The sequence below is a fragment of the Fusarium subglutinans genome (genome assembly GCF_013396075.1).
Source record: "Fusarium subglutinans strain NRRL 66333 chromosome Unknown NRRL66333_c0000206, whole genome shotgun sequence".
Taxonomy (NCBI): Eukaryota; Fungi; Ascomycota; class Sordariomycetes; order Hypocreales; family Nectriaceae; genus Fusarium; species Fusarium subglutinans.
In genome coordinates, this window is record NW_023502269.1 from 1 (window position 1) to 23306 (window position 23306).

Here is a 23306-nt window from a genome sequence, read left to right on the forward strand (position 1 = left end):
TTAACTATTTTATCTTTTATTTTATAATTATATTTCTCTTTCTTATCTCTTATCTTCCTGTCCCACCTTTTGTGCATATCTCAGGGTTTTATGCCCAACTAAGCTTGCTTAGTTGGCCCCCCCCCCGCTCGAGCCAACGGGTACTCGTACGAGGAGCTAGTATTATAGACTGGGTGAACTTATGCAAACGAATAGAAAGCTCTAGTCACAGACACAATCAAAGTTCAGGAGCCAATCACAGCTGGCTTCAATAAGCACACAAACCTAGAACGACGCAGGATAAAGCAGACTTGAGTATTAAATTGCGTGAACGTAAAGGGCGTAGAACAAAGAATGAGCCTCTTATCTGTTGAAAGCCTGGAAGACCTCACAATCATTGACTGCTATTACAGTTAGCAAGCTCAAGTCCACGGAGCCGGATAAACTAGCCCCACAACTGCACCAACGCAGCTACGTTTAGTGGTCGGTTGCCTGTGCAACTGCCAGATTAGCCCGCCAAAAATTGGAAGCCAGGGCAGCTTCAGAAACTGCTACTGGGCATGTGAACAGGCGGCTCGTCCAACCATCAGCAACCTCAACTCCTTTCGTGCAGACAAACATCGCCATCTAGGGTTTCGTACCTCCTGCGGCATCCGTACGGCCCCTCGATTCGACACCCCCTGCTCGACGTTTGTCAGCTCCCTCTACCACCAAAGCCTTCATCATGGCTCCGCTCATTCTACATAACGTTCCAGACGACGAGTGTTACGTTGGCGATGATGGTGTGAAGCGACCATATGCCATGTATTTCAACCAGTATGTCTTCCTCTTCGCCCTTCTGAATCAATGCTAACGTAACGCGAAAAAGACAAGATGCTCCCCAAGGAAGTGCACGATCACGTCGCAGCGCCGCCGAGTCTGGTTCGTTCGGCAAATCCACACGGCGCTCACGATCGCGTACTGGAACACCCGCACGCAGTCGCGAAAATCCTACACTAGCTGCTGCAGACAAACTCTTTGGCGACTGGGTATCGAACCAGGCTGCAACAGCGCCATCTCAAACTGTTCAGCGTAAGAGCAGTGGCTTGATGCAAGAAGAGGTTCCCGTCAAGCGATCTGTTACTTCTACACCCGTCGAGCTCATCCTTCGCGGCTACCGATCATCAACACAGCAGTACGCTGCTATCTCCCACTATGAATCCCTTGCCGGCGCGATCTTGGAGGATTACCCCCGCGAACCTCCTGCCAGCCAACGCCGATACAAATCTGAGTTGCGCGATCCTGCCTTTACGCGACGTCGCAACCTGACAGCAGATGAGCGAGCTATGGTGAACCGCGCAGATGGCGGAGAGCACTGGGTGAAAGTCACCTTTGAAAGCAGAGAAGCTGCCGAAGCTGCTACTTTTGCCAGCCCTCAAAGGATACTGGGTCATCTGGTTTATGCTGAGCCATACCGAGGTGTTCCTCCCGCCAAAGACGAGGCTTGTCCCGATATCGAGGTCATCCCAGACCATTCGCGCTCACAGAGTATGCCTGCTGCTGTTCCCACTGCCAATGGTCGCAAGAGTTTCGGCGGACCTACATCGTTTAACAGCCGGCTCCTCGATCTATCTCCTCCCCATTCGCAGACATCTAGCTTTACCATGGATACTGGAACTATCAGCAACTCTCACGCTTCTACAGCTACGATCACCGAGCCATTCCCTCTTCCTCAAGCTACCACATCAAGCATCGAACCCATGGAAATCCGCGATGGCGACAGCGTTTTCTGCCGCCGCATCCCTACTGCTCGTCGCGCTACCATTCTTCCCGCCGAGCAAGCTCTCCTACCTCAACAGACTATGATGCAACGGGTCGTCAATGCTATTCCCTTTGTGAAGTGGTTCGGTGGAAGCATGATAGGTAACGAAGTACCACGAACCGAGACCGGCGAGTTTGACTGGAGCAAAGCCAGTCTCTACTGGAAGCTTATCTGGTGGCTCGACGCTACTTTTGGACTATTCAGCGGCGATGTACTCAATGCCGACAAGGACGACTAGAGGACGTTCGGTCGGCGTTGGAAGCCAAAGGTGTTGAAAGCAGCGTCCAAACGAACGGGGTCGACGTCTAAAAGACGACGATCATCGGGTGGCCGTGATACAATGTACGAGAGACGAAGAATTTGATCATTGACCACGGCGTAATAACGATCATGGCGTCAGGCGTGTTATGGAATTGGGACGGTGTCTGAGTTAGTCGACATGCTTAATAGATGGAGGGTGAAAAATCCGTATAATGTTCTGTACACTATCAATCAAGAGCAAACTACTCTTGCAAAATCTACTGCTGCCTCTCCGTGAAGACAATATTTCCCAAATGCCCGTATTAACGCCCCTGTAGATGAACCCCGATCGCGAGGATAAGTTGTTCTCACCACTTAATCAGTTTCAGCTTGGACTTCTACCTTCATCACCGCTCCATGCAGCTGCTGAGCTAGCGTCTGTGATGAGTGGTTGTGAGTTTGCCCTTGTTCTCACCGAACTTGGTGATCCTGACCGACCTCTCGTTTCCTCCTCTTGAACTTTTTCTTTTTCATTCCCACCATCTCCATTCTGTTGCTCTTCTGCTCCTGCATCATCAGCTTCCACAACAGGCATCAGGAGCTCCGATCTGTTCAAATGGTCGTCTCCGTTTTCAAGGCCTTCTGCTCTACCCCCTAGAGAATCATATGTCACACCTGTTGGAATGCGACGAATAGGCTGTGGCGAGAACGGCCTTGCATTGCGGGGTTTGTTGAAGTCGGTTGAGAAGACACTGTCACTGTCATTCATAACACCGCCACTGGGTCTAGAATCAGATGCCAGTGCTGCTAGAGATTGATACCGTTCCGTATCCATAAGAAGACTGTCCCCTCTAACGTGACTCCTGGATGGATCCGATCCTGTATCGGCCAGTATGCTCTTAGGGGGGAGGATAGAGAAGAGCTTGGGCGTGTCGCCGCTACTGCCACTGCCCAAGTTCGCAACATCTTCTTCCGTTGCGAATAAATCTTGACCCTTTTCAAGAAGATCGTCCAGACCACCTCCGCTCCAGCCTTTCCTCGCTAGACCTTCAAATATGTCCACTTCTGCACGTACAAGACTGCAGCTGGCTTCGACAATCCTCCCACTTGTCTCTTGGCTCTCCCTCAATAGTGTCCGTGCATGATCGGCATGCAACGTCGTTAAGCCATCCAATTTTGTCGTCAACTCGACTAAATGTGCACGAAATCGACCAACATCCCGTCTCCTCTGTTTATGCAGCTTCATCCCTTCTTTCTCCAGTCGTTTGATTTCTCTGCTTTGTGCCTTGATCTTTTGCTTGTACGTCTCCTCTTCATCGTCAATAACGGTCTGCCACTTGTCCAGGTCATGGAGCAGCGGTACTTCGAAGGATCGGTATACTGTCTCAGAGAGGATCTGCTGGTGATTGGCAACAAGGTAGTGTACTCCGGAGGCGGACATAAGCGTATCGGCCGTGCAGGAACCCTTGGTTGTAAAGCTTGCTGTCATATTAGTCCCAGAGGGACCGATGGGCTCGGCGCGAGCTTCCTTTAACCTGGCGCACGCTTCAAGTGCTGATCCAAACGTCGATGCGGCTGTTGATAATGCGGCGAGTGCCAGTCGGTAGCCTTTTGCGGAGGCGACGAGGTCGGAGTAAGCTTGCTGAGAGAGCTCTAGGTCGGCTTTTGTAAGGACAGCATGTGAAGATCGTGGGGGCGGCGGCAAAGGCAAATTATACTGAGATAAGGGGTTTGCAGTCGAGGCAAGAGAATAGACTGGCGATCCCGGAACGGGCGGTAACTGTGACGGTGTCGGCGACACTGGACGCGATGTTGTTTCGGAGGCCATATTTGTTTACTTTGGGCGGTCGATCATCGGGCTATGCTCGGGCTTGTGAGACTGGTTCTTGAAGGCGCACAAACGACAAAACTTCAGATGTAGTTGTGTGCTTCACAACAATGAAGTGATGTGTCAATTTGGATTTGCCGAGTGACGGTCAAGATTATCGACTCTACCAAGGTTTCGGTTGGCGAATGTTGGAGAAGAAGTGGTCCAGGATCAAGGGTCTGTTGTTTCGAGCCCATCTCCCCACCGATAGAAGGTTCGCGTGCGCTAGGCGTTAGGGCACTTAGTGGCCCGGCCTTGTCATGCAACTCGGTAGGGCGTTCTGAGGCACTCAGTAGTGGAGCGCACGTCATTTGGCGGGCATTCATCCATCCATACGGAGAATTTGGAGATCTTTTGGCATCACGAGGTATCGATGAGCGATATCAGATATGGAGCACGCGGCATATGGGGTTTATATGATTGGCCCCTTCATAACTCGTGGCAGAATAATGTGATATCAAGATTTTGGAAACCTTTGGCGGTTGGTAGACTGTCTATTGTCTTCTATTTCGCACAAGAGTGTTCTGTGTCCAAAGGTACACAAGTCAATACTTCGTGAGGTCTGCACCATATATGTCTTTAGTTCTTAGGAGGCAATTGCTTTCTCAGGAACGCCTCAACCTCATCAAGCTCCTCCAGGCAAGCAGAGTGACCCATACCACTATGAAGAGTTAGCATCTACTTTTTAATATGGCACTGGTCACTTACGGGTAAGTCTTGAATGACACATCGTAACCAAGCTCCTTAAGCAGGTCGGCACTCAGCTTTCCACGCTGGAAAGGAACGATAGGGTCAGCATCGCCATGGAACATCATCACGGGAGTCTGGCGGTTGGCATCTGTGGGCTTGACAAGGTCGGCAAAGGTTTTGGACAGGAGAAGCCACGATGAGAGGCCGACAATACCGCCCAGCTTGCTTGTGCAGGTGAGACCAGCAAGGAGTGACATGGCGCCTCCCTGGGAGAAACCTCCTAGGACAATACGCTCTGGGGGGATGCCAGAGTTGACCTCCTCTTGGATGAGATCATGGAAGTATTTTTGACTTCGCCTGATACCCTCTGTATCCTCATTGCGGACCAGGCTATCAACATCTCCGCCGAGTTGTTTCTGCTTCGTGTTAGGGTAGCCAATCAAACGTACCAGAGCAACTTACAACGTCAAACCATCCAGGCATTCTCATTCCCATGTTCTAAACATGTTAGTTGAGTCTTGAAGAGGCTCCTCAACTGTCAACTCACCACAGTGATGGGGATTTCAGGAGCATGAGGCAGAATGAACTTGACTTCATTGAGCTTCTCTCGTCGGCGCCAGTTCTCAACAGCACTCGCCCAGCCGTGGCCAGTGTCACCCAGGCCATGCACAAAGATGACGGTAGCTGTGTGGCGGGATGCCGCAGGAAAGACGAGAGGGAGTTTTCCTGACATCTTGATTTCAGGCTGAATCTCTGGTTCGATCCTGGTAGACAAGGATTTGAATATGAAGAGAAGCGCTAATGGAGCAGCAAAGATGCAAAAGTAGCGAAGGAAGAGTCTGTAGGATATTGAATCGTCGTTGGTTTGCTGTGGTTGATTGGACATGAATGGAAGGGTTCAACTTAGGTTGTCCAATGATTGTGTCGATATCAAGTGGAGAGTTTAGTGGCAGATACAAGTAGAAACTGAGAGGACCTAGCCTGACAAGTTGCTTACCCTACACACATGCAACTAATTTCTTCTATTGAATTATGTGCATTTCCAAGATACAACATTAAACAATGCTAATAGTTTTAGGACAGGATAAAACATATCTATTGATTTAATGTACCTTAGCTACCAATGATTGTTTAGGTGAAAGCGACTTAGCTCACATAACTTCACCGGTCGAAAGGAAACAAGCTAATATTGTCATTTTTAATCAGCGGGAGTTATCAAGACTTGTCAAGATTGGAGCAATTCGACGGTGTCATATCTTATTTACTGATCGATGTACCATACATTGGATATATAACTAGGAGTAAATGGCGCACTTGGGGTGATTCCAGCAGCCAGAAAGCTTACATGATTAACGCAGGAGTTACACTACCCCAACTGCAACACCTGGGTGTGAGTATCTCGAGGAGCGTGAAGAAATCAGAAGCTGGAACACAGAGGTTACTATATGTAATTATGTAATATAACTCATTGCAACCATCATCCTACCGAAAGTACCTGGTAACAGAGAAGGAAGAAAGCGTTTCGTGATCGACTGACACTGAGAGTGACAAAAAAACACATGAGTGCCTCGTGCTACCTCTTTTAGGCTTTCTAAGGCACTTGTGAAACTCAGTGACTTCGAAATTGCTGGATAATATTTGCCTCCGTACTGTAAATGGTAATAGCATGCGTTATCGTTGAGACCAGTTTCCAGTCCTCGAAACAAGGAGTAACTCTGGAATTTTATAAGTGAGGTAACTGTATAATAAGGAACCTAAAACGCGTCAATTTGGAGCTAGTTGCTGGTTTTCTGCACTGGAAAGATATAGCACTGTCAGTGATTTGCAATATCATTTATGGATGTTTTTCCTGTGCTTGTTTGACTTCAGTGTGCCGTCCGAAAGTCTGCCAGTTGGAGGTTGGGTTTTGTGGACGCTTTCTGTACCTCGACAACTATGAGGAGCCGCTACCTCATCCCAGCCGTCACATCTTGTGTGATGTCTTGTGCATCACCCCTAGTGGTTGTGAAACAGAATTGAGTGGCACTCACCCGGGTTTGGGACGCTGAAGGAGGCTTTCCGCTCGTCATGTATTCCTGGAAACATATGCAAGAGATGATCCCAACGGTCCCTGCGTCATGAAAAGAAGGTTTAACATTCAGATGGCGTCTTCGGCCTTCAGGCGGCCCAGAGTTGTTTTTCTGCCTTTAGTCTCCCTTCACTTGAGGTATACCGCCTAATGCTCCTTGGGAGTAAGTATCTATGTTAATGTTTTCGATACTAGAACAAAAGCTAGTTTCGTTCAATACAGTATGACCTCTAATTATTTGACAGTTATCACTTCTCATAACTTTGCATTGCTAATACGGTTTGTTACAACAGGAACATACGCGTGTCTTCCTCGGCCACGTTCGGTAACTCAACCTCGTTGTTGAACGATATGTAAACGTGGCACCAAGACGACAATAAGAAAGACCCTTGATTGACGCAGCCACTTTCAACGGTCAATAGACCCGTTAAGGCATCAGCCACTCAACCAAATATCCGAAATATTCGAACTAAAGTCTAGGCAGTCTAAATTTCAGCGCCGTTGCTTTTCATCCATCAACAAACAAGGTTCAGGCTTTGAGAGAGAAAAGTTTGCAACCGCCCGTTCTGTTCCAGACTAGAAGAAGCACGGAACAGATTGTGGAAGAAATTTGAAGACCTGAGCGTCTGAACCAAGAAGCACGGGCGCATGTGCTTGACGTTGGGCGCCGTGAAGGCGTTCCCAGGGCGGTCGCACGAGTCCAAGCCCGTTGAAGTGTCACTGACTCTCCAGGATATGCCAGGCAGAATTCGTGGCCCAATAGCACAAGTGAGTCATCTTATTTCCAGGCAACATGGAGTCACCCGGTCTCAACAGCTTGGCCGCCATATACGTCCTTTTGGTGTGGTACAAGACGGTACATGAGGACATCTAGACCCTCAATTTCAGTCAACATGAGGCTGAAAGGAAATTTCATAGTAGCTAGTGGCAAATAACAAGTGGTCTGTGTTGGTAAACACCCTTCAGATGTGATAAATTCTTTGTCATTAGTCAAGAGCCGTTTGTCTCGGCTCCAGCATTGATAGTGGAGTCTGGACCCTGGAATTTGAGGTCCGGCAAGTCGGAAATCTCCATGGTGTCGTCGGTCCGGGAAAAAGTAAACGCGCACAGGCCATATACCAGATCGCTCGGAGCGGTAAAAGTGGGACTTCGGCGATGAAGTCAGTTCATCTTGTCGGAGTTGACCTCAGACCTCGTGAATCAAATCAAACTCTTCCTTTTGGTCAATCCTCATCTCTCCACACTCCAAGTTAGACCAGACCATACCCGGCGTGTATCAGCCGTACAATCAGTCAGGCATTACTCGCAATTGCCTCTCCACAGCCGCCGAACTCGCTTTGTCTGTTCACCAATAAACGCTGCAACCTTTCGCGTCCGAAGTGGCTCACGGAGCTTCCGATATCCTACACTGATTTCGTCAGCCCTACCGACCGACGATTGACCCACGATGCCGGCGTTTCAGAGCAAAAAGTTCCGGTCCGCGGCCGACATGAACAGCATCGGCATGCGGTACCGCACCCTTATGAACAAGCATCCCTTCCTCATGTTTGGCCTGCCCTTCATGACCGTCATTGTCGCTGGTTCCTTCGTCCTCACCCCAGCCACTGCTGTCCGCTACGAACGCTACGACCGCAAGGTCCGCCAGATGACCAAGGACGAGGAACTTAATGTGCGCCGGTCTGCAAGGAAGGTGGACATGAAGGAGGAGTACTACGTACGTCTCAGTCTTGGAACGGGAGGAAGAATGCTGCTTGAGATGTGCGATTCACTAATTCTTGGAAACAGAGACTTGCTGGCAAGGACCTTGACGATTGGGAACAGAAGCGTGTGAAAAGACTTCCTGGTGAGAATGATGGCGTGCTGTAGATGAGGCTCTACATGCTCCCTTGCTTTGCGTGTATGGAAAGTTATCACGGACATGAGGAAATCATCGATGCCATCAAGATCGATCTCCAGTGAAGGTTGCAAGAGACCACGATCACGACCGCGTCGACGTCATTACATCTTCCCGTCCTTAATGTCGCGGTTGTTTCTGAAACACCGAGAAGCAAGGGTCGCCAAGGAGGACAATGTACCATATGTAAATGGCATCAAAGGCGTTTTGGCGTTTGGGAATGAGATCGCATTATCTGTCTCTAGTTCTGTGTCGCGTTGAGTGAAATCCGCGCGGCTCCCCAATCGTTTCGCTCAGAGGGTCTGGGAATTAGTAGGTTTGAGGCTGCAGGGACGAGCCGTAACGTCACTGTTTGACCCAGCCGAATGGTCAAAGGGATATCAGAGACATGTCGTGAGATGGGGATCGAGACTGAAGTGAGGACATCTAACGTCAGACTGACAAAGGATCGATGAGTCTATGGAAGTTCGATCTTGATTCTAGGTTATTGGAGGGTGAGATGTTTCACAGGCTTGAAACGGGTGCACAATGTGAAAAGGGGATGCCTCAAAACTGACAACATCGATCAAGAGACTCGAAACTACAAGGCTTGCAGCTATGAGACTTGCATATGTAAGTCAGTTTGTGAGGTGCATATATCACGCACTGCAAGCACTAGGAGGTGCAACGTACATTTGGACAGACAATCGATACAAGGCGGTACAAAGGCACAGAACATCTTCATTTGGCGGTCTGCCATCAGTCAATGGCTTCAAATCATCCCTTGCATTGGGTCACGGTGACACAATACCCCTGCATTTCACAATTTCCAAGTCTAAGCTGAATCCGTTAAACAAGGCTCAGCCTAGCCATCGTCAGTATCGCAGCACTTAGCTTACCATGTATGTACTTGCGTTTCTGATTACTATCATGGGTGTCAAATCGTCCCGTCTTAATCGCACTGCATGACCCCCTCAATTGACAGTTCATCTCATCTCGATAGGGACGCGACGCTCGAGCCTCGTCTTCTCACAGCCTAGCATCCCAATGAGTGGCTGAGGTATCATTACATTGGCTGACGAGGCCAAGATATCACAGCACAAGGCCAAGGCTAAGATTAACTAAAGCTGCTAAGAGACGCGCCAGAAATGCAGCTATCGAGCGGGAATACGCGTAGTCAGTGAATAAAGCTTCAAATGGTGCTGCTTTAGCTCACGATTATAAAAATATAAAGGTAGCGCAGCTGCGCAGGGGCCAGAGCGCCACGCCGGTCCCCGCGTTGGACTGATTGTGTTGAGTGTCTATGTCAATTGGAGGATCAGGCTTTATCGATTGAGCTCAAATTCAACCGAGACATTTCTTCATTAGTTGGTGATCGTCAGGAGATAGTCACGAACACATGAGTTGTAATCGTGATAAGATGATGTCGAAAAAGGGGAAATGTGGCCGTATATCGGGTCAATGATGATGACATTGATGATTAATGGGGAAGGACCGAAATCAATACAGAGGCAGCCGTTCAAACACTGGGGTTTATAGAAGAGGGGTTGTGGCCAATGACAATCTGAGATTTACATGAATGTCATTGAAGGTATCTGCTCGTTGCTGAATGGCGGTCGGAGGCGACGGTGATCGTGACTATCATTAACGTCAAGAGATGGTGGTGAACTCATTGCAAAGACGCAAGGTACAAGTTGTACCTGCAGGTACACGCAGATGATTCAGCACCTGAAAATCATCCCAAGTGTGTGTGGTCGTATTGCATTCATACGATTGTTTCCGCCATCCGAGCAACCGAACATGGCGCAGTACAGTCAGTACGTTAACAAGAATACGATAACGTTTTGCCCAGCAGACACAGTAACACACCAGTTCGTGTAGGGTAGCAATCGGCCTAGAGACATCGTGTGTTTCGACAAACTCGCATGTGAGTGGCCAGAGAAATCTTGGAAAGTTTGCCTGGCCCCTGTCTGTAGGTCATATGTCTGGCCATGCCAAGCCAATTCGGCAATTAGCACCCTTTTCTCATGTCAGAATTGTTCGGAGTTGCGACATGCAACGTTGGTTCTCCGATACGGGAATCCAATAAGCACGAGCAGAGCAAACAAATAGAACGACGGGAACTAAAGAAAATTGTTGGTGTCGTAATTAATTTGTGTTCTAGATCCAGACTCAGACACGCAAGGATGACCGTGGTGTTGGTAATTGCAATTAACTTGCATGAGAGAATGGACCTATAGCAGGCTATAATTGGGAATGGAGAACCTCACAGTTAGCTGCCGAGTCAGAAAACACTGCCAAACCAAGGCAAAGGGTCAATAAGAAAAGTTTATTATGAGTGGATGCATCAATTAATCCTGCATGCATATTCACCGATACCTTGATTTTCCCTGTCACTTTTGATCTTTGATCCAGGCAAGTTTTTCTTCTTTTGATTGCAGATTCTGGGATTCTACAGCAACGATGTGATATCTCGATGCCCGATCCTGAAAATTGACAAAGAAGCAATACGTAGTTGTTAGAGAGGAAAAAGAAAACATATTCCCGATGCTACGGTAATCTTCAGCTCAGCTGCGTTCGGAGACAGCGATAATAAATGAGCCTTCGTGGATTCAACGCCCAGACGGGCCAATGGCACGGGCTTGCGGGCACTAACTGTCACGACGCCACGCCCAAAGAGCTGGAAAAATAGCCCGGCTTCACCAAGTCCGGACCACAAGGTTTTTGCGAGAAGCAAAATAGACTTTTCAAGATCCTTCAGCTAAAAAGAATTAGCGATCTGCATCGGAGGGAGGGAAATTACCTGACTTTTGCAACATCGTGATTACATTCGGACTGGGGCTCGGCCATGTTTACTCTTCACGATACCAATTCAGTCTCATCGTGTCCGTGATTGTTCGGCCTCGGAGCCGGAGGTCAGCACTACCGAGCCCTTTTTCATCTCGTTTATCAAATGCCAAGACAAAAAGCGAGAAGCGACTCATGATATCTCCATGGAATCGCTACCTTCTCTCCACTGATATCGTCATCGTATTCTTATGGTTTACACGAATTACTTGTGCGGTCTCGAAATATCAAACCCGGTCGTATCTCCACGATGAGACCCTGGATCGTCAGGACTAGGATGCAGCGTACATGATGAGCCCTCCACCGTGAAATGGATGTGAATAAGTGGAATGAGGGGGTTCAGCAGATTCACCGTCTGTGTTCAATTAACCAGTGACAGACCGTTGGCCGTTTTCGGATTCACGCTGTGAAGCGGTACCCATTATTTTCTTAATTTATTGCAAATGGGAAAAAATGAAACATCCCCCACCGCCAACTCTATAATCGCGCTTGTGACCGGAAAGAGGCTGAACCGCTGTCACTGTGAATTGCTTCGACTGCTTGGCCCGGCCGTCATTCCTGATGCGAAAGACAAAGACAGAGTCAAATTGTCTGGGGAAGAATGAAGATGAGGGGCACATGAGAGGGAACGAGATAGGTAGTCTCATGCACGATGCAGGTGAGAAATCGCATCACAAAGTTAGGTCGACCATTTCATGTGGGTGATACACATAGGTAGGCTACTGTATGTACGCCACGCAGTAGCGTACACATACATTGGGGCTAGAGCATCTCGATAGATCTCAGCTCGACTGGCAATAGCGAGAAGAGCGAAATGATGGTTGCTGGGTATAGATTCAGCTTGTAGGGTTTATTAGTAGCAAGGGCGGATGAAAGCGCAGATTGAATATCGATTCTGCTAGAGATTAGCCTACGCGATCGCGAACAAAGCACTTTTTTGTCTGAGAATCCCTACGGTACCTGCATCCAGGTCGAGAAGCTGCTTTATCGTCGGCGTACCTGATCGTTGACACCCACACAGCGTCTTGGCACCGCTGTGAACCCCTCCACCGAACGAGCGGCGCTGCCTCTCGTCCGGTCTTGGGACGCAAGGGGGTTGTCATATTGTGCGGAGCGAGCGGTGAAGACATTCATTCATCTGCTGTTGGTGGTTAGTGAGCTCCATTTGACTCCAGTCTCCATCTCCATCTCCATCTCCATCTCCATCGCCATCTCCATCCACGATGGATGAATAGCTGAAAAAAATGCTGCGATAGAGTTTCGGCTGGCGCGCGAAACCGCAGCTGAGAGTTGTTGTTGGCTCCTCGGAGCTACTTCTTAATTCTATGGAAACGATAAACGCAACGGGCAGGTAAACGGTCGGAGTGGCCGCTCTACGCATGTCGTGGTTTTGAAATGGATGATCTGTTACTGGAGTCGTGAAAAGATGCGCAATAGGTGACGTTTAGTTATCGCCCTTTGGTGCCACGACAACTTGTTGTGCAATGCATTACAGCAACAGATCTGCGCTGGCGTGCACACGAAACCGCCAACCAACAAAATTTATGCTCGGTGACAGCATGATCTGCTATCAGCTCATACCTGAAAGAGCTTGTATCGACTTCATTCGTATACCAACTGTACTCTACCTGTACCTTATCTCACGGTGAGCGTGATTCCCAGGCCCGGGAATTGAATTGGCTTACACTCAGACTCAAGCTCACGTGCAAGACATTTTGCTTTTGTTTCATTTCTACATGGTGTTTGCCCTGCATATCATGCTTCTGAACATGGACCAGGCAATTCAATTGGGAGCGAGAATTCTGGACCGGAATCTTCAAGCACGGGCCTTTTCGGAGTATTTGCTTTTTTCCCTTTTTCCAATCGATATCATCAATACATACTCTAATCAGACACGTCGTGACTACCTAGACAACCTACGCAGTTGCATGGGTTGGAGGTAGCCTAACGAGAATTGGCGGTGACCTTGTCGAAAAAGGCTGAAGTCAAGGGAGGATTAAAAGAAGCAAATGGTGATAGACGTGAAAGTTTCGGTTCCAGCTAGGGAGCGCTCCTACCAGTTGGCGCTGGGCCTCATGATGACCTGTCTTGGAAAAGAGAGGCTTTTGAGGCGTGGTCTAACGAGAGGTAAGGTACCAGGCACAGCATTTCCAAGTCAGGTACAGTGAGGGCCCAGACCCCGAGGCTGACAGTTTTTTTTCTTTCTGGTGGATGGGGACTGAGACGGAGTGGTAAAAAAAAAAGGAAAAGAAAAAGCGGTGTCCACTTTGATGGTGATGAGCTCGATGAGAAGAATGGGGCGTGTTCACGAAGATCAATTCCTAGGTTCTAGTACAGTTGGCGATAGGTGTTTCGTCGAAAGGTTCGGACGAAACATGCCACAGAATTTGTTCTGACCTGTTCCTCGAAGCTCCAGAAAGTAACATCAATCCAGGTACTCGCAGGTACATACTCGGTTCTTGAGAGACAGGGGACGTTGATCAGCGGGACACCCCTGTCGTGTGCAGAGAGCATGGGAATCTATGAGAGAAAGTGCGTCAAAGACAAGATCAGAGTGGAGATCTGGCCAAGACCAGGGCCAGGGGACAAGATCAGGTCTCCAGGTACGTGCAAGTACCTACCTACCTTAGACTCTGGGCGAGCAGGGATCCCACGCCCACTTCGGCTGTGACGGTGCAGTAGATGACGTTCATGGCCCCGTAAGCTCCAGCTGCACTCACTCTCACTCACGCTCACAGCCCAGTCACTCACACTCAACGATAAAATACGATGGGTTCATTATTTATAGACTTGCGCACTCCCACCCCCGGTTATCTCGGGTCCTGACCTCAACAACCAAGTTCGGCCCTGGTAGCCTTGAATTCTCACAAGTAAATACATCGATATCATAATATCGTCCGTAATACTACCACTTGGTATTAATTCATCCTACCACCCACCACTACCGGACTCTTTCAGCCATCTATCACCATCACTCCAGGACGTATACGACTTACGACTCCGGTTTACTAATACGTCGACCTGACGACCACCACCAATTGGTTTAGACTGCCAATTCACTTACACCACACAACTACAACCACAGCAACATGCACGTACTACACGGCTTCGGCCAGCGACGAAAGTCGTCTCGCCGCCCCAGAGATCTACACATCCGAAAGGTCTCATTCTCAGGATCCTCTCTCTCCTCCGGCTGCTCTCTCTCATCTTCCTCATCGTCAACTATCTCCGCAGTATCAACACCATCCCTCCAAACACCAACAGCTTCTCGACCCGAAATCGACCCTCTCGCCTCACACCCCGCCTTCCACGCACCACCAAGACTGTATGAACGACCATTTATTCGCATGGATGATGCCGAGCCTGTCTTTTATGGTGCCGACAATGCAGTGATCGATGAGGAGGACTATGTCGAGCAGGATGTTGCTGCTCAACAACCAACTGAGATGGCTTTGCCTCCTCATGTAAGCCCAATGGATGCTGCCGATGAGGAGGGCAATGAACCAAGAGACTACTTCTTTGCAACACTATCAAAACGACCACCGATGCCCAAGTCTCGCTGGTCCGAATCTACTATTCAGAGCATCCAGACCTTTGAGGACGAGGAGGACGACTCCGAAGTCACTCAGTCTGAAGACTCTGAAGATGAGACCGATGATGCTTCAGTCCTCGAGATGCGTCGTCTATCACGTCACGCCTCAGCACTGAAGCCTGTCTCTATTAACACCACTTACACTGCCCGACCTGGTCTGGCACCTAAGCGTCCTCCCATGCGCTCCCTTGACAGCGTCGACAACTTTATCCGACGTGGCGGATGGAAGCGTCGCGGCATCGTCTTCCACAAGGATGACCTTGACAACCAGCGAGGCGAGCAGGACCGCAACAGCTTCTAAACTATTATCATCTTACACCACTCACTCGACATACCCTCTCATCTTTTGTTTATTTCATTCATGTCATGATATTTCGTCGATACCCCATTTCAGCACATACCATCTGCTTCATTTCTTTCTTTGAATGACATCTTACGGCTGTTTTAACATCCTCCGGCCCTCCCTCCGGGCTTGACTCTTTTCTTTCCATGTCTATATACATCAATGGGGGCCTGGAGTTTTTGGCTATATGAATGAGCCTTAGGACTTTTGGGAAAGCGACAAAAGCGATCATTTTTGGGTTTTATGGGATTAGGAAGTATGGGATTATGGGACTTACGGCTTGAATATTGTGTTGGACACACATCTCACATGGATCTTTCTACTACATATTACCCTACTATTACTCTCTCCCTGTCCTTGGGCGGCTTTCTTCTTACTCTACCGAACAATCTACCATATGAGTCTCTTCTTGAGGCTGAATACTACATCTTGCCGTCTCCAAGTTCTGCAGCCTTGATTATCGTGCATGTCTCACTTTGCCCCGTCAAATTTTGATACCTAGTCTAAACAGCATCCACTCTAGCACTTTGCATCTCGGGTCCAGATTGTGGTCCGAGCATTGCACTTCCACGCTGCATTTTCAGCCTCATGAATTTCCACAAATATTACAATTCTGACGTGAAATATTACTGGAGACGATGAGATTTGTTGGCAAGCGGCCTCACCGAAGCCCGGGCCATTGGAACTGGGGAAATTCACATCATCATCGTCAAGTTGTGCACTAATAAGCGAGACTTTTGGCCGTGCTAGTCTCAACGGTCCCTGATCCCTGACATTCACAGCCGCGTTTTTTCTTCCTTTTTCTACTGATGACAAAATTATGGCACTGGAAATGAGTCACTTCGTGTTGGGGTCTTGGCGGGATATGGGCAGGGTTGACTGCTGATAATGGTCCAAGGGATTGCCTAATAAGCGAACGAGGCTGAGCTTCCAGAAGCCTGAAGGTACAAGGCAGCAAGGTAATCCGTAAAACCCCCCAGAGTCTAATCCATTCCATGTGCTGTAATCGTAAGTGTGCCGGGACCGAGGGGCAGTGAAGAAGCCCTCGTGAAGGCGGCCGCGGTATCCAGGGTTCCATGAAGATCATCAGGCCACGAAACTTAAAAGCCCAAAACACAGTGATCACTGATCCGACACGATTGCCTAAAACCGTTCCTTTGCAATTTGCCTCTTCATGCCCTTGCTGATCAATCGCACAGCTCGAGCAAACGATAATGCGCAACGGCCGGGCACGACATCAGGGGGAGGCGAAAAAGAAGATGAAATTCGAGGCTCAGGAATGGATGACTTCACCAAGATTGGCATGTGGCAAACCTGGTCAGCAACGTTGAGAAGTGAGCTCTACGCCTTGTTTCAGTTTGTTGATGTTTCACGTCCCCTAATTTTTCTCGCTACGCGTAATTGCCCTTATGATGCGTGTCTACGCACAATGTCTCGATCATTACTCAATTGAAGGGCTAGAAGGTGTCGGATTTCTGGCCATGTTTAGGAAATTTGCGCTTATCGTACGTAGATCCTGGGCCTTGCAAAAGACGTCAGTGGTCGCGGGAAGCTGTTTCAAAACACGGGAGGGAGCGCGGGGAGGGAACGTTTACGTTTGTTATGCAGCGCCGCGTACTGAGTTATGGCGTATTTCGTCACCAAAACATGAATGTCATCCATCGCGATATGATCAAAGACATTGCAGAAACACTAAAGCTGCACCAGTGTGTACTGCCTAAAGGTACTCTTCGGTACTTGCCAACAGCACTCGTTACCTTGAGGTTATTCTGCTCCCTTGGCCAGGCCATGCCATGTGGCCTTGATTATGTCCGGAACTTCCAAGGTGCGGGCGCGACACCGAGGACCCAGTTACAGTTCATCATGACTGTCAACTTCCTTGTTCTGGCCTTTAAGTTTGTCCTTGGAACTTCGGATTCGGGTTCAACGGCAGCCGAAGGTCTATTCTTCGGCAGTGACTCTTCAAAGTCCCGAGCGTGAGGAAGCAGACGGGCAGTGGTGATCTTCCGTGTCTTCCGCGCCCGTTGCAAAAGCTGCAAGGTTCACATGGATTAGTCAATTGAGCCGCAGAAGTCAGTTTGAACTTGATCCGACGGTAACTGCCTGTAAGGTAAGAGGTAAGGTAGGCATCCAGACAGCTATTGTGGGGGATGTCAGCTCCCTGCTGCGCCTGAACGTGGACTGTGCTTAAGAGAATCTCGATGACGATGATATCTCAGCTAGAGGCACTACATGCAGGAACATGTCATGCGTCTTTTTGGCGTGCATTATCTCCAAAACTTGACATACGTCGAACCGGCCGTTTCAGAACATCGACTTCTTCCAAGCATCTCGGCAACTTTGCACAGATATCTCGGCAATCCTTCGCAGTTACAAGTTTCCCACTAACATTGTCTGCCCTGCTTGTTACATCAACTAAGAGACTCGTCTATCCCAAGTCCCCACCAACTCGGCATCCAATCGCATTAGAGAATTGCATGCTCCGGACTTTCGGCTCCTGCTACTGTAACTGAACGGGCCTGCTCCGATCATTCTCTGCAGTGAGTGGGTGGGTGACAGTAACTATGGATACAAACCACTGCAGCCGAATTGATGCCAAGGGCTTGGATGAGCTCAACTTGACAGAGCCTTGTGGTAAGCTACTGGTGTTGCGCGATGACTCTTGGCCAACCACTTCAGAACTGCTAGTTCTTGATCTACCGGCTAGCTAAGCTACCGGCGAATTTATGCCCTCCCTTGCCTGGCCTATCACGTAAGAGGAGATGCAATATCGCTTTCACATTTAAGAAAGCCCATCACGATCTGTTCGATCGAGTTATCGCATGATTCAACGTCTTTCACACCATCATTCGTTGGCCGAGATTGTTTCGACGTTCACTAGGAGATAGCACACTACTCAAGACTGCAAGCTCAGGGGAGAGTGAGTGAGAAGTTGGTCTCTTGGTTTCCATCACTCACCTTAACCTCCTCGTAAGTTTCGTTTCTATTCCGGCTGTTTCTGCAGCCGGATCTAATAAGTAATCCCTGCTCGCATCTTTATCGGTCCATTGCGTTTCTATTGGCTTCCGCCCTTTCACATCAGACATAGGGTGTCATGAAGAAGGAAAATTCCTGGCCCTGTGACCGATATACTTAGCAAATGTAGCATCAAGTATCTTTTCTGTTAACATGAATGTGGATTCATGGCCAAAAATGGAATTTGCATGCGCTGTACTACAGAACAGAGCCGAAGGAACGCTTTGGCCTGTGTGCTCGACCACCATTTCCCATCACGACGGCGTTACATCGAACAATGGAGTACTTTTCCGGCTTCACACTGAAGGTTCTGGAGTCAGTTCTACCATAAATGTATATAGTAAGTATCGTGTTGTTCATCGGAGTATCTCAATGTTATTGCAGAGCTCTCTGATCAAATGAGAGCGAGGTTCAAACGTTCGGCAAATCTAACTGCCTGTAAGACACTCCATTGTCATGTCTTCTCTAGGAAGCTTACTGAAGCAAATACTATTGAGAGAGCTTACTGCTATGGAGATTCTTTTCCCACATTCATTCCTTCATTATTGGTATAAGGCTTGTGAGTAAATCGTTGCCAGCATTTGTGTATATAGTGCCAATACGCTGTAACGGCCTCCTGTTATATATGATGGCCTTAGGAAGGGCTTCACATGAACGAAATACAATACAGAAGAGGGATTTGCTCGAGTTCGTTATTTCTCTTGACACTAGAAATCATGTGGATGTCGTGGCCTTTATGAGCGGCATTGTCTCTTGCTGTTGTCCACAGCGTCTCATTCATCAAGATATCTAACGTTCACTGCTCCAGCTGTACCATATCATCACTGCTTAATTTGCTATAGAAACTTCAGCGAAGACATCATACTCAAAAGGCCGTCGGAATCCCCCATGATCTATTTTCGGGAACTGCCATCATGACATAGGAACTTGAATCTCGGAGCAGTAATTGCAATGAGCTATATCCAGTTCATAACTAGCTACTATCTACCACACGAGCCAAACTGCCCATTCTATGCTTAAAAACCTATACATTTACATATCCCATTCTCATTACCGTATACACATTCAAATCAAACCGCGCATTGTAGCGAATAACTCACCACATCCTCCGTTGGTAGTAAAGCCCATCTTCAGCCTGGGCTGACTTCTGGAGCTCTTGCTTGATCATCTTCCTCCTCTTTGCTTTGCTCACAGGCTTGTGGTTCTTGACTGGTGCCTCGACGTGCCCTTCAGGTGTTGACATCTTGTCCACCACTTTGGCCTGTAGCTGCTTTATAATCTCAATATTTCTCTCCAGTGCGGCATTGCCCTCAACATCGACATTGGGTTTCGTCTCCTTGATCTCAACTAAGAGCCGCTGCCTTCGCACTTCAATATCTGCTTCTGTGTCTATGTCGATGACACGACCATCCTCCAGCTCCTTCGTCCGTACTTGAAACTTCTCGGGGAGGTAGACTTTTGGCGACGGGCGTGTTTCTTGTCGTGGTTTGATCGCTGAGCGGAGTTGAGTGAGTGTTCTTTGCTGGATTATGTAGCCACTAATAAAGAGCGCAAATGTACAAATAACCACTGTAGTAGAGTGTTTTATTAGCATGACATGACCTGGAATGCGGATGGCGGTGGAGAGGTTGAGAATATGTCTTACCGACGAAGCCCGATACGATGACCTGCACTTGACCGGATGAAAGAAGCAATCTGGCCATTTTGAGAAAGTTGCCGAATTGCAGCAACACAGGACTGCAAATGTTGAGCTTTCACAATTTTGCGTACCTTGTAGATAGTTGTGAGTTGGTTGTCGTCATCCTTGACCGCTGTGTAAGTGCGCTGTTGACATCGTTGACACAGCAACTTCCTTATCAGTTTATCGGACCCAAGCTTCACTGATTTCCAACACCAAGCTTTCATACAGTCCCCACCATCTCCAACCTCGACAATCGACAACTTTCTAAACCACGACCACACAATGAGCAGAAACAAAGATACAGTTCACGCCGATGCGCGTCGCTTCCTCGATGAGCGTGGTTCTAACGTATCGGTCGCGCCAAACGGCCTCAATCCCGCGACTATTATGGAAAAAGCCGTCAAGGATCGCATCGTCGACTCATACTTTTACAAAGAGCAATGCTTTGCGCTCAACGAAGCGGATATTGTAGATCGCGTCGTCGAGCATGTTAATTTCATTGGTGGAACGTACGGTGTCACACAAAAGCCCAGTCCATTCCTGTGTCTTGCTTTTAAGCTACTTGAACTTTCGCCCAGCGATGCAGTGCTCATGGAATACCTGAAATACGGCGGAGATGCCTTTAAATACCTGCGCGCGCTTGCGTGCTTCTACTTCCGACTCACGAGAAAAGCGAAGGATGTGTACGAGATGCTGGAGCCGTTCCTTGAGGATAGGCGCAAACTTCGACGGAGAGGAAGGGCGGGCGTGGTGTTGACGTTTATGGATGAATTTGTGGATGAGCTGTTGACGAAGGAGCGAGTATGTGGTACAAGTCTCTGGAAGATGCCAAAGCGAGAGGTTTTGGAAGATTTGGAAATTCTCGAACCAAGGGTCAGTCCCCTGGGTGACCTTGAGGATCTTCTGGAGGAAGAGGACGAAGCAGAGAAAGAGAACGGAACAAGAGAAGAATCTGGAGAGATCTCCGATAGAGACGATATGGAAGTTGATCGCGATGAGAGGAGAAGTCAGAGTCGAAGCCGCAGTCGAAGTCAAAGTAATAGCAGAAGTCGCTCACCTTGATCAGATGGACTGTCTCCGCACAGTAACCAAAAGAGCTGACTCGCAAAACACCAGAATTCATCACTAAAAGCCAGAACTTGTGGTTCTACTCTCCAACCGCTTCAAGGAGTTATGGATAGTGCCGTTGCGGCGAGCGAACGACAAAGCTTCTGCCTGGCTCATCAATGCGCCATGCGCAGCTCGATCTGTGGGCAATGCCTCATCTCCGGCAGCATCTACAGGTGTTGGATGCCTACAGCAACGACACAAGACGAAAGAGATCGTATCATATCACGCTGATAGGGTGACACTCCAAAGTCGAGAAAGGCAGAGCTAGGGCTCTTGCATGCTTGTCAGACCCTTCTTCACCTACTTGTTGTATAGGGCATTGGGGCCTTTCAAACTGGACCACGGCAAACATACAGTTAGCCGGATACGCCTCAAGGATCCCCATCTATTGCAAAATAGGAAGTTTGATGGAGGAATAGGCGAACTACTCGGATATGCTCAATATGCTTCTGTCGTCTAATTGTTCTATTGTACAATAATATCATAAAAATCATCGCTTGTAATATATTTACAATCATGCCACCAGGGATGTTAACTTTTCTGCCAGTTGAAGCACCCTCTGGTCGTCCCAGAATTGTCCGATGACCTGCAGCCCCGTTGGAAACTGACTTCCCTCCACCTTAGCTGGAACACTCACAGCTGGCAAACCTGCCAAACTTGCTGGAACCGTAAAGACATCGTTCATGTAAACGTCTACACTGCTCTGCTGCTTGAGATCTTCCAGTCTCGGAGGAAATGTTGGCGCTGTAGGAGAGAGGATGAAGTCCACCTGAACAGGGCCAGTCTTGTCCTCCATTCCGGTGGCCTCAGCCATGTCACTCAAGTCAAACTGCGCAGGCTCATAAAGGGGGTTGTCAAGTCGGAAGACTCGATCAAAATCCTTCTGGACCATCCGTCGGACCTTTTGGGCTTGAATGAAGTAGTTGTCTATTGCCTCAGAACTGAGACTGTATGTGCCAAGGAGAATTCGTCGCTTGACCTCTTCGCCGAAGCCCTCGCCACGGGTATCAGAGTAGAGAGTCTCACCCACTGCATCGCTACCTTCACCGCGCTTTCCGTAGCGAACACCGTCGTACTTGGCGAGATTCGAAGATGCTTCCGCAGGAGCGAGGACATAGTAAGCGCACAGGGCTTCTTTTGTGGAAGGTAGAGAGATGGGAACTAGAGTTGCGCCCTGAGCCTCGAGAGCAGAGGCAGCAGAAACCCAAGCGGCGCGGATAGAAGGGTCAAGCTCGTCAATATTGTATTCAAGAGGAATGCCGATATTTAGTCTTGATAGCTCGGGAAGGGTGGATGGTATTGATGAAGCACATCGTTTTCGAGATGCGGCGGGTAGTGATGTTGGATCCTCAGAGTCATGTTCGTTGTGCATGCCAGTCTCGAATATGAGGTTGTGTATCGGCTTGACATCCTTAGACAAGAAGCCGACGGTATCCAGAGAGTTTGCATATGGAACTACACCAAACCGAGAAACCATGCCATAACTAGGCTTGTAGCCAACTACCCCGGTATACGCTGCAGGCAGTCGAATTGAACCACCTGTATCTGTTCCTAGGGCGATGTCGGCATCTCCTAGTCGTACTGCAACGGCGCTTCCACCTGAGCTTCCGCCGGCTGACACTTCGTCATCCTTGGCTAGGGGATTCCTCACTGCGCCATTTACTGAGTTTGTCGAATGAGAACCCATACCGAATTCATCCATGTTGGTCTTTCCAACCACTGTTGCTCCGCGTTTGCGCAGTTGACGAACCACAGTAGCTTCGAAGGGTGAAGAGTGAGAAGAGAGAATGGTTGAGGCGCATTGTGTTGGGAAGTCAGCGGTTGCGATATTGTCCTTGATTGCCAGAGTAAAAGACTTCACTTCCTTACACATGAAGGAAAGGAAATCAGCATTCGGGTCTGTGGAGGCAAGCTTGGCTGTATTTGTTAGCTGGGTTCGATTAAGAAGATGAGTTACTCACTGCGACCAACAAAGTGGTTGTAGTTACTATGAGAACGCCATTGTGTTACAGGACATGCATAAACTTTCGGACAAGGCTTATTGTGTGATAGAGCTGATTTGTAGGCTAATTGCCGCACACGAGACACGCTCATGGTGGACTTATTATCAACATGAGAAATTGTTATACTCAAGGTGTTAGTTGAGGGTCATGTTCAAAAAAGCGGGATGAGCTGCAGCTTCCCGGCTTATCGATAAGAC

General features: G+C 48.6%; 8 protein-coding genes across 8 annotated transcripts; 4 read left to right on the forward strand and 4 right to left on the reverse strand.

The window, feature by feature from the left end:
• Window positions 1-703: 703 nt before the first annotated feature.
• Window positions 704-2018, forward strand: FSUBG_11157 (Nup53p; the record flags this gene model as incomplete). Its single annotated transcript, XM_036675809.1, has 2 exons — window positions 704-795; window positions 848-2018. The coding sequence occupies 2 exons, from the start codon at window positions 704-706 to the stop codon at window positions 2016-2018; spliced, it is 1263 nt and encodes a 420-aa protein (XP_036533336.1).
• Window positions 2019-2405: 387 nt separating this feature from the next.
• On the reverse strand, window positions 2406-3848 carry FSUBG_11158 (IVY1-phospholipid-binding protein; the record flags this gene model as incomplete). The annotated part of the gene is made up of 1 exon (XM_036675810.1): window positions 2406-3848. One exon carries the CDS (start codon window positions 3846-3848, stop codon window positions 2406-2408), a length of 1443 nt encoding a protein of 480 aa, XP_036533337.1.
• Window positions 3849-4466: 618 nt separating this feature from the next.
• FSUBG_11159 (acyl thioesterase 1) lies at window positions 4467-5310 on the reverse strand (the record flags this gene model as incomplete). Its single annotated transcript, XM_036675811.1, has 4 exons — window positions 4467-4548; window positions 4596-4993; window positions 5040-5075; window positions 5125-5310. The coding sequence occupies 4 exons, from the start codon at window positions 5308-5310 to the stop codon at window positions 4467-4469; spliced, it is 702 nt and encodes a 233-aa protein (XP_036533338.1).
• Window positions 5311-8092: 2782 nt separating this feature from the next.
• On the forward strand, window positions 8093-8511 carry FSUBG_11160 (cytochrome c oxidase assembly COX16; the record flags this gene model as incomplete). Its single annotated transcript, XM_036675813.1, has 2 exons — window positions 8093-8359; window positions 8431-8511. 2 exons carry the CDS (start codon window positions 8093-8095, stop codon window positions 8509-8511), a joined length of 348 nt encoding a protein of 115 aa, XP_036533339.1.
• Window positions 8512-14454: 5943 nt separating this feature from the next.
• Window positions 14455-15258, forward strand: FSUBG_11161 (uncharacterized protein; the record flags this gene model as incomplete). The annotated part of the gene is made up of 1 exon (XM_036675814.1): window positions 14455-15258. One exon carries the CDS (start codon window positions 14455-14457, stop codon window positions 15256-15258), a length of 804 nt encoding a protein of 267 aa, XP_036533340.1.
• Window positions 15259-19411: 4153 nt separating this feature from the next.
• Window positions 19412-20018, reverse strand: FSUBG_11162 (uncharacterized protein; the record flags this gene model as incomplete). Its single annotated transcript, XM_036675815.1, has 2 exons — window positions 19412-19884; window positions 19961-20018. 2 exons carry the CDS (start codon window positions 20016-20018, stop codon window positions 19412-19414), a joined length of 531 nt encoding a protein of 176 aa, XP_036533341.1.
• Window positions 20019-20278: 260 nt separating this feature from the next.
• Window positions 20279-21058, forward strand: FSUBG_11163 (pre-mRNA-splicing factor 38A; the record flags this gene model as incomplete). The annotated part of the gene is made up of 1 exon (XM_036675816.1): window positions 20279-21058. One exon carries the CDS (start codon window positions 20279-20281, stop codon window positions 21056-21058), a length of 780 nt encoding a protein of 259 aa, XP_036533342.1.
• A 562-nt stretch (window positions 21059-21620) lies between these two features.
• On the reverse strand, window positions 21621-22979 carry FSUBG_11164 (aspartyl-tRNA(Asn) glutamyl-tRNA (Gln) amidotransferase subunit A; the record flags this gene model as incomplete). Its single annotated transcript, XM_036675817.1, has 1 exon — window positions 21621-22979. The coding sequence occupies one exon, from the start codon at window positions 22977-22979 to the stop codon at window positions 21621-21623; it is 1359 nt and encodes a 452-aa protein (XP_036533343.1).
• Window positions 22980-23306: the final 327 nt, after the last annotated feature.